Consider the following 10,874-nt stretch of genomic DNA (forward strand, 5'->3'; position numbering starts at 1 on the left):
TATATTAATGTAACACAAAAATCTGTTCTATTCTTTCCCTTCCAACAGTCCCTCTACTGACATCTTTGACAATTAAGTATCTACCTGACTTCCGTATGTAAAATAAATTTGATCTTCTTTTCACATACATCAAGTAAGCAGTGGAGGAAATTAAGTAATATTTTACAATTTTACGCAATTGCACTTTACCTGAGTACTCCCATATTCGAATACTTATACTCCTACCTCACTTCAAGTCAGAGGAAAATATTGTTCTTTTAGTCCGCCAAGTTTATTTGACAGTTGCTGGTTAATGGTTACTTTTCAGTTAGCATCACCCAAACCATATACTACTTTAAAATATATCTTACAGAGAGACGCAGCAATGATAGTAATCCAATCATATAATAAAACACCCTGATAGGGGCCATTCTGCTGCATGACGAGTGCTTTTACTTTTACTGTACATTAAGTACGTTTTACTGCTAATACTTTTATACTTCTGAATGCACGACTTTAATGGAGTATTTTAACAGTGTAGTATTGCTATTTCTCTCAGGACTTCCACCACTGATCTTAGACTATAGACATATTGCATGATATAATATCACTTATAATATGATATATATAATGAATGACTACGTTTTCATAGCTTCATAGCTGTAATATGAAATACTCTTTTCACTTAAAAAATGTAAAATAGTCTTAGCTCTAGGACCTCACGGAAGTTAACAAATATAAAAACGTCAGTGAGCATTTTTTATACGCTCACTTTGTACTATCTGCTCCCCTAATGTGTAATTTTCAACTCTATCTTATTTTGAAAATATTCTCTACCTGACATAAGTCACACAGTACTTAAAAAAACACTATGTCCCAGGGGGGAAAAGGCAATAATCTATTTCAAATGTCTTTAGTGTCAATAACTCATAACTGATCTTGTTTTACACCTTTTGAAGTAAGACTCTTCAAATGGAAACAAATAGTATAGTTTTAATTGCATTTTACACGTTTGGGATTAATAGTCAATTTTTCATGTGATGAATTAGAAATGCTTAAATATACCCATAGGACTAACATTTGAATTTCTTTATGTTTTAAAATTTAAAATTCACAATATTTATGTCATACCTATATGCCAGTTTTTTTTGCGCAAAATATGGCCGTGTAAACCTTATATTTGGGGATGAGTGCGTTTTAGCTTGGGTATATATATATATCACCTTAACAATATTAAGGTGAAAAATATCCACAATCATAGTCCAACTCCTGTGATACTGTAGATGCCTGATCCTAAAGTGACGAAAACTGTATAATTGTTTGAACGCATAGTAAACCTGGTGTCAACAAAAAAAAAAACAACAAAAAAAAAACATTGAATACGCTCATAATCACGTATCATTTAGCGATAAGAACATCATTTCCCACAAGCCTCTGGTAAAAGTCAGGTTGCTTTGGTTGGTTGAAAGGACGCTGTAGCCCTATAATCTGTGGGTCCTCCCCCATCTCAGCCAATAGAGACTCTGTTGCTATCACTGCTTATATTTTTAGCAAATTGTCGTGTATCGTCAGAAACTACAAGTATCCCGCCGCCAAAAAAACTAGAGTCTGCTAGGTAAACATTACGACAAAAACGTCCTAATTTTTATGTGGTTTTGGTGTCGCTACTTACGAGGTAGACTGAATCGACATTGTCTTTAGAGAGTGAAGAATGACACGTTTACTTTTTTTTTTGTTTTTAAATCAGTCTGCAAAGTCATATTTAAAAAGATATGGTCCATAAGGGTGGCATTAATGTCTTGCTGACAGGACAACATACGTGATTTAATACAGTTATACGGAGAATATAATAATAAAACAATATCTGTTATAATGTGAAGAAAGTAGTCCCTGCCGTCACGGGGGTGTGGGCGAGTCACAGTGTATAAATACGCCGGGTTGTCAAACAGCAAAGTTTCTCTGGACCCTCCATGCAAACTGTCAGCTCAAGACGAACTGGAAAACCCTTCAACCATCAGAGAATTGGGGCAGCTTAAAAAAAACAATAGTAAGGTGAAAAATATCCACTGGTCAGTATCTGGTCAGACGACTCGACACATCCGCCTCGAAATCCGAGACAACACAAGGGATTTAAAAACAGAAACGCAGGAGTACAAATCAAGCTAGGGCACCAGTAACGATAGGTGAGTAATTAACTGTCAGCCAGTGCACGAAATAGAGTAATTCTGTTCAGATATCGTTACAAGCATGTTAATCGACAACTGCATGTTGCTGTGTGTTGGTGTTTTTCCTTTCAGAAGCTTTGGTTATCCATCAAAATGCGCTGACTACAATGAATAACTGTACTGGTGAAGCCATTGAATTAAAAACACAGCTTTTGGTTTTGTCTTAGCCTGTTATAAAGCAACTGAAATGACCCTCTCAAATACTTTTCAGCAGTCACGTTTATTGTCGTTTTTATCCGTTTTTTGACGGGTTTGTTTATTCTGAGGTGGGACTCTCGTCTTAATTGCCCAGTGCACATACTCGGTCGATAGGCTGTTTACCACTTAATTAACTCCATCATTTAATTTATAACGACAATTTGGTTAGTAGGGATTCTCCACCTGCATGTCAGCTAAACCATTCCCTTTTCTGCTCCAGTGTCTTTTGACTGACATATGGCAGTAATTCCCAGGTAGACCCCGCTGCCTTATGTGAGCTTCTCACCAATCATGAAAACCTGGTTGATATATTTTCAGTTTCGGTCTGTTCTTGCATATCGAACCTCTATTATCTGGCAGGTATATACGCAACAAATTCCCAATTCAGTGGGTCTATGAATAACAAACTGTTTAAAGGCCTATTGGGAGAAAACTGAGTGGGATTCAACAAGACAAAAGGGGGAAAAAGATTTATGTAAGTGGTGACCATTTGGTTCAAGAAGGCCTCTATATGATGAGCTGACCCCCCCCCCCAAAGTTATATTTCTAAAATATATATAATATATATATTGGGGCTTGTGCCTCTTGTAAGATCACTGTGGCTCTGCTGCTTAATAGTTAAAATCTGACTTGAAGTGGATGCTTTGCAGCACACAGTCACACATTTGCAGCTCTGATTAGTCCATGTAAACAAAAATAGAACTATAGATCCTTCTGTTGCTCTGATCCACAACAAGGCCTTTAAAAATGAAACCAGCTCCTTCAAGCTGTGTAACAAATCTGCAGGTGAAGGATACAAATATGAGCATGGTGAGAAGGATTTACAAACATGAAAGAGGTTTTTTGACGACTTTGCAAACTGTGGTTTATGATTGAGATCAATTATTGCACCCCCGAATCATCAAATCTGCACATATTAACTGAATTATTCATCTGATGTCATTGGATGACATTGGAGCTTGTGTATCTTGCTGTTGCCTTTTTGTAATGAGAGGAACAAAATGCAGTAGATGCTGTAGGTAGCTTAGCTGTGTGGGCACCCAAGGTTTTTAGTAATGATGGCTGTTGCAGGTGATGGATCAGTGGATTCTCCTGTGCTCGAAGATACTTTTCTACAATCACTTTAAATCATTTTTAACTCAGGTGGCAGAGAGGAATTTGCACCACATATGATACAAAATGGGGTCCTATTTATAGCCCATGCTAACCAACCCCCACCTTATCCTTCAATGTCACCTTTTTCATGCAAATCTCATCTTGAACTGTCACTCCTACAGCCCTGCATCCAGCCATTACAGCTTTATCTGTAATAACATTAGAATTGTCTTTAATCGGAGGCGTCTTTCTAATCTTAGCTACCGAATCCCCATCTGGCAGGGAATGTGAGTGAATTGTTTGTGTGCGTGCGTAGGGGGAGGGGGTGATCACACGCAATGCATGGTGGGACATGGTGTTCTAGGGAGTCGATTAACTGTCCTGCCATTTTATAGCTCTTCCTCAAGAAGGCTTGTGGTGGTGGTGTTGTTTTTTTTGTTCTTGCATGTAATCTTTCTTTTCAGTTTGACTCTGTGTGGTGATGAATGGCCTCTGTGAGACTGTGTTACAGCATTAAGTAGGAGGCACTCCATGGGAGCAGATTCAGATTATAAAGGATTTATCAAGCCCGCAACACAGCATCTGTTACATCCATCAGTACATCCTGCAGTTGATAGAACCAACCGAGATATCTATCTATCGGTTCCTCTAACCTCTAACAAAACATATACTGTATGAAGATTTGGTGAAACTACAGTTATGTACCCTTAACAGCCCTCATAAGTATCAGTACATTTAAACACATGTACTGTATTGTTGCTATACTATATTATAGAAATATATCTAATGATAACTCCTAAAGGCATTTTAGTGGGCTTTTCATATAATTTCGTCAAATGGTTTGAATCTATTTTTAATGGCTTTAAAGTAATTTCGAAACAAATTAGACTAGTGTCAGGTTTCCCAATTTTGAATCAGCGTTTGCCTTCATAGGTACAGAAATACCTAATTTCATATCGTATTAAGCAGTGACTTTTCCACGGGTCTCATACCTGCAGATGTGTATTTTTCCTGCCTTCACTAGGCTCATAATATATGGAAGCTTGAGTGTGCCATTCAAATAATTATATGAATCAATTAAGCGTTCACTTAACTGATACATTTATTCAACTGTTCCACCAGGATCTTGTACTTTTTTTTTTTTTTTTTCTTTTTAGTTGATTGTGACATAAAGTGCCTTAATTAGCAGTATTTATTTATTTTGTGTGTTTTTTCTTTTAGTACTGCCAGTGTCCCTTTAACCATAGAGTAAAACTAATACAAAAACCAAAATGTAAATAATACTTGTCTAAAATAAGTTATAATTAAAAAGTGGAAGTCTGTTTATTCTTGTGCCACACTCTAGCCCATGTACAACAGGCTTTCTGTGTCCATCAAATACCAGTGTGATTAACTATCTACAGCTAGATAACAATAGAATAACAGAATTCCTCATGCCTTTGCCAGGTCAAATGACTGCTGTCTTCTGTTTTTGTCTTCACAGTTGGGACCCAAAAACGTTGTTACATATTTGTGACGGCAAAATACAGCCTGCAATCTGCTGCCCCCGCCTTCAAGGTGCCTTTACCATGGTGACACTAAAAGAATCAAACACTTTACAATAAGCCAGAAGAAAAACTTCTTGTTAGTTGCATCCTCACTTTCAGCACCCATCATTTTAAACAGTTTGCTCCCAAGACGGCGCTAATCTGGTGCAGCAATGCATCTAGAAGTGAAGGTTGCCCTCAACTTCATCGTGTCCTACCTGTACAACAAGCTGCCTCGACGTCGAGCTGACCTGTTCGGTGAGGAGCTGGAGAGGATACTGGTGTCTCGTTTTGAGGGTCACTGGTACCCTGAAGCCCCTCTCCGGGGTTCTGCCTTCCGCTGCATTCACCTGGGAGCGCCAAGGGACCCCGTGGTTGAGTTGGCCGCCAAGAGAAGTGGACTGGACACAGAGGAAGTACGTGCAAATGTTCCTGCAGAGCTCAGTGTGTGGATCGACCCTTATGAGGTATCTTACCAGATTGGAGAGAAGGGGGCAGTGAAGGTGCTCTACCTGGAGGACCCTCCAGGCCTTGGCTGTGACAGCGAGAGGGCAGAGGGGCCGATCAGAGAGGGTAAAGGAGATGCAGAGGCAGAAGAGACAAAGAATCTGGGCTTCAACCCAGACGCTCAGGTGTTTGTGCCAATTGGAAGTCAGGCATCTCCTGCCCTCATGCCGTCGCATTCCAGCTCTCCCACCCCTCTGTCTGCCCAGTCCTGCCCCGGGCTCTTCAGCTACCCCAGCTCCAGCACGCCCACTGACCCTACTGCCCACTCCTCCAACACCTCTACCCCTTCCCCTCCCAGCGGTGGGCTGCCCTACCTCGCCGCACAGCAGCCGCCCTCTGCTCTCCCGGCTGCCCGCCCTCAACCCATCACCTTCACCACCGCCAGCTTTGCCGCCACTAAATTTGGTTCGACCAAGATGAAGAAGTGCACTGGGGCCGGGTCACCAGCCAGCTCTGGAGTTGTCGTACCTCCCAGTCAGAGAATGCTCTCCCACTCTCCCACTACCATCTCAACACCAGAGCTGCTGAAGCACAAGCCGCTGTCTCTGTCCTTGCATTCCCTTGGAGCTCCCATCCCCAGCCAGCTGTCTCCCAACGCCAAAGAGTTTGTCTACCCAGGATCCCCAGGCCCCCTTTACTTCGATGCTGATACCGCACCCATGCAACCTCATGCAAGCCCTTTCCAGCCCCCCCACACTGTCAGCACTCATCCATCCTTTGACCCCTTCTCCAGCCCTCCTCCTTCCCAGAGTGTGGGCATCATCGGCAGCAACGGAGGAATCTCTTATATGGAGAAGCCGCCATTTGTCGAGGGTTTAGGAAGCTACAACCTGCAATATCCCAGCCAGTCCTTCCAGCCTGTTGTCCTGGCCAACTAAGCCTTCATTTGTAATGAGAAGAGTTGTTGTAGGAGGAGATGGATGTTAGAGCAGTGTTGTTCCAGATATTTTCCGTTTTTCTAAGAAATTGTTCTAATACTAATACAAGTTAAATAGTTTTACTACAAAGATTTAAAATACCATGTTCACTAAATATTTCGTGTGATTTGTTTTTGTTCCTCCCTAACCCCTTACCCCAACCTGCCCCTTTTGTCCATTGCTGTTAAATGTCACGTTCTACGTGTGGGCTTGGACAGGAGTGGGTGGGGGTGAGTTCCTTTCTACCTTGAGTCCTTGCCAATCTCGTATGTTTGTTTTGCATTGAATTTTAATGTGGGAGACTTTTTTTTGTTTTTTTGTTTTTTCTTTTCTTTCTATTGAACTTGTAGTCTAATGGACCCGGCTCTAGCGCCATTTTGCACTGCACTGTCATGCTGTGAAAAAGGACCTCGCCAAGTCCTGCAGGGAACGACGGCTGTGGAAAACTCAGCACTTTGCTCTGCAATCTGCTCTGCCCTACTTGCCACAAATACAGAGAGGGGGGCTCTGCTGTCTCTGTGTGTGTAGTCCTGTTCTGTTTTGTTGTTGCTCAGCGTGATCGAGAGACATTGTTTCTACGTTGGGCCCGTTGCCCTTGAAACACACTCGTGTACAGGCACAATTTTACTTTTTTGTTTTCAGTGGGTGTATACTGAAAGCAGTTTGTCAGCTGAAATGTGTACATGACATGGGTTAAATGAAGTTGGAGCAGTGGAGGGAGCAGAAAGGGAGAATCGGGGTGTTAAGGGAGTGATGTAGTAGAATGTATTGTTCCCATCAGGGGAAACTGCAGCTGGGAAGGTCGGGGAAACCTTGGTGAAAGTGAGAGGCAAATGAATCTTTGTATTTTAAGACAATAACCCTGTGCTGATACCTCAGTTATACACATAGGGATTTAAGTTATGGTTTTCATACATGTATTCAAATGGACAGACATGAACGCACACATATGCAGAAATATGTGCACATACACTCAATTCCAGTCAGCAGTGTGTGAAGGTGAACAGGCGGAGAAGGTGGTGAGGGGGAGGGAATGCAGCAGCTAAGCAGTAGGGATTGTGATAAATGGCTTAGCATGACTTTGCCTATGAAGGAGAGGTTTTCCTCTGCATGAGAGGAGAGAGGGATACGGGAAGACCGAAGGAAACGCGAGAGAAGCAGCTAGAGGGTTCTGTCTCCTTGGTGGCATCAAGAGTGTATTGACTTGGAGAGGGACACTTTAAAACCCAGAGCACGTTTTGTTGAGTTTAAATGGTATTAAAGCCAAAGGCTCACACTATTCTCTCCCTCATCTTGAAATTCTTCAGTGATCTGCTTCTCTGGCTACTACAAAGAAAATCCTGAATCATACAGTTCAGGCTGCTCTGTCTCTTTTCCCATTTTCAGTCATGTGGACAAAGATAAAAATATGAATGTTCTTTATTGATGTGTGGCTTTTGTAGTTTTATTGGATAGCTTTTTAGATCACTGGAAGTCTGTTTCAAGCATCGGTTTACCAGTCAGGTCCATGTGATTGTTGGTTAGTTGCTACAGGGAAGGGTAACCCCAACATGTCCATTTGAGCTGTCCAGCACTTTATTACTGTGCTCCTGATGCTGTGTGTGTCACCCATAGACATGAGCGCTAAACCATTCCTTTGCCCTCTTTGATTAAGGCACGTTTGGGTAAGGCACATCAGCTGTCATGAAATGCTTTAGAGATTCAAACACGAGCTAAATTTGTATTTAAATGCATCACGTGGGTGTGGAGATGCTGTCAGTCTTGTCCATTTTATTTGAATGTTTTCTAGACTTGTACTCAAATGTTTTTGTATAAGATGACCCGAGGACCCTCGACTTGTGCTCACGCTGGTATTGCAATGTGACAGCTTGTCATATGCATGAAAAGTTTTGTTTTTTTTTTCCTTTTTTTTTTTTTTTTTCCAAGGGGATAGGTGGGGAGGTACACATTTCTGTAAATGCTATGATTGTGAGGGAAATATGCATTTCTAATTTCTGCTTTGTAATTTATTTCCAATATTTCTATATTTTTGTTTTTGCAAATTATCACTTGCATTTGTATGAATAAGACATGACTGGAGTCCAGGAATATGTATATAAAAAGTTCTTATGTTCAGATTCTTTGTTTAGTTTCTTACATGCGGAAGTTATTTTTTCAGAAAATAACATGAATATATGCAAACTGAGACAAAAATAAAGATGTACAGAATAAAGTTGAATGTTTGTTGTATCTTGTACAGCATTTGTCTAATAAGACGGGTAAATGTTTTCATTTTTCGAGTTGGATTTGGAGTTTAAGATGTGAATGTTTACAGTGGATTTGTGTAGGAAAAGATGGCTGATTTTGACTTTTTCTGTGCTCGCAGGGCAAACTGACACTACCCCCATAGGCAGTACATTTAAACCAAAAATCTCCACATTTCAGATTCATTTGGATGTAATGCCCATCTTCCCTCTTTGTGAATTTACTGCATTTCATGTGGTTGCTCATGGAACTTGTTCTTTGAAAATTGTAACAGACCCCCCACCCCCCACTATAGTTATTTATTTTTAAACTGCACATCAACATTACTCACCAACGTCCCTGTTCTTATTTGTATGCCACTGCAGTATCTAAACCTAAATATATACTCACCACCTTCATTTTTATATTTCCAATTAAATTTTCTTTATTCACCACCTCTATTTATTTCAATGGGTCATCGTCTCCCCATCAGCCTGGTCCTTTGGTCCTGATACTATAGCCATATCCCAGACTATCTTTGCTTACACAGATGCCCTTCTCCAGTGCAATGTTATGCCATAATTTAAATTACCCTGAAGGATTCAAGGGGTTTCTACCTCTCTGCACCCTGGAAAAACATGTATCTCTTCAATAGCAAGACAGTGTTAATGGCAGGTTTGGAAAGTTGAAGGAAATGAATGTGCTTTGAATGTGATTCTGATCTGATGTTAGTAAACCCTGGTTGAGAAGGCCTGCAGAAAATAAAAAGAGGAAACTGCTAATGTTGCGTGTTTAAAAGTCCTGGAGAGACTTTGTCACATGCAAGTCCAAAATGCCCAAGGTACTTTTTTTTTTTCTCTCTTCCCCACATTTGTCAGATTATTCAATGCAAACGAGGTTGTGTCGTTAAGTTTCCTCTGCATACAAATCTGGCTCTGGAGGTGAGAGATCTGAGAATGTGAGTGAGTACTATAAAAGCTGGCTTGCCCTCACATCTTCAAGAATGAATGTGGGTTTGTATTTTACACTTGGAGAGACAGTGTTTTAAACACCACAAATCAACTTTAAACGCAGGCTGTTCTACAATCAGGGTTGATCATTCATGAAGAGGAAAAACAATTTTGTATTCTGGTGTCCTTTGCTTATATCAATGTGTGCGTTTTATTTTGCACTTTGGAATATTTCATTGTCATAAAAGAAGTTTATTTTCTATGTAAAATTTAACATTTAAGAATAAATAGATATAATTAAAAGTTCAGATGTATAAATATAGTGCTTTCTTTCCTGCCTGTATTTTATTATTTTTCCTATTTTGTATCTGATCTGTACACCCTGTAGATGTATAATGAATCTTTCACTACTGAAATGCAATGGCCTGTTTTCTGTGCTGCCCCTCGGGAATGGGGAGTTACTACTGCAGTTTCTTATTGTATCAGATTCTTTTTTAAGTTTGTAATAAAAACAGATTGGCAAAAATAGGCATGGAAAATAAGCTAATTGTGTCGTCCTCATTGTTTCTGGGTATGCAACATTTTCGACCAAATGGAAAACTAATGCAGACATGAATCTTCAGCCTGGTCATAAATAAATACAGCTCTTCCACCTCTTACTGCCCATATGCTTGATACTCAATTAATGTTGAACATGTTGCAGATCAAAGATTATGAAAAGTAGATCCCTGTGTTCCTGTGAAAAGCCTCAGAATAAAATGCCAGAGCAATGTGTCTCTCTTACTGCAGTAAATAAATTCATGTGATGTTTGATCAATAATTCAAAGCAAAGATAAAATTCTCCAATGGTGAGGAGCCAGCTTGTTCACCACCTACCTCAGCTGGACCCATCCCAGCAGATATTACTTTATATTTCATCATCTAGCACTCTGTGTCTGTCTGACTGTCCTTTGCTAGTGTCTGTCAGATGCAGCCAGTGTTAAGGTTTGCTTGCTCGGGTGAGGCAAACACACTGGACTGTGCTTTCTATAGTAACGTAGTGGTGTGACATTAACATGCGTGGCCGGGCTCCTCCTTTGCTCTCCTCTACTCTCCCCCATACCTTCATCACCCACTCACTGCATCCCATCTCCCTCCCTCCCCTCAAATGCCTTACCTGCATTCCTGTCCCCATTTTTTTTTTTGTCCATCCCCTTGCCATCGTTTGCCCCCGCACCCCATTCTCATTCACCCTCTTCTTCCCTCCCTCTCCCT

At 40.6% G+C, this 10,874-nt stretch overlaps 1 protein-coding gene across 1 annotated transcript; it reads left to right on the forward strand.

The window, feature by feature from the left end:
* The first annotated feature begins 1,916 nt into the window (after positions 1-1,916).
* Positions 1,917-10,145, forward strand: LOC120785906 (protein Tob2). Its single transcript, XM_040120878.1, has 2 exons — positions 1,917-2,162; positions 4,981-10,145. The coding sequence occupies exon 2, from the start codon at positions 5,197-5,199 to the stop codon at positions 6,406-6,408; it is 1,212 nt and encodes a 403-aa protein (XP_039976812.1). The 5' UTR covers positions 1,917-2,162; positions 4,981-5,196; the 3' UTR covers positions 6,409-10,145.
* Positions 10,146-10,874: the final 729 nt, after the last annotated feature.

The sequence above is a fragment of the Xiphias gladius genome, chromosome 3, assembly GCF_016859285.1.
Source record: "Xiphias gladius isolate SHS-SW01 ecotype Sanya breed wild chromosome 3, ASM1685928v1, whole genome shotgun sequence".
NCBI lineage: Eukaryota > Metazoa > Chordata > Actinopteri > Istiophoriformes > Xiphiidae > Xiphias > Xiphias gladius.

What these genes read in the sequence shown, in the direction of transcription:
- LOC120785906 (XM_040120878.1), top strand. Translation starts at nt 5,197, where the DNA reads ATGCATCTAGAAGTGAAGGTTGCCCTCAACTTCATCGTGTCCTACCTG.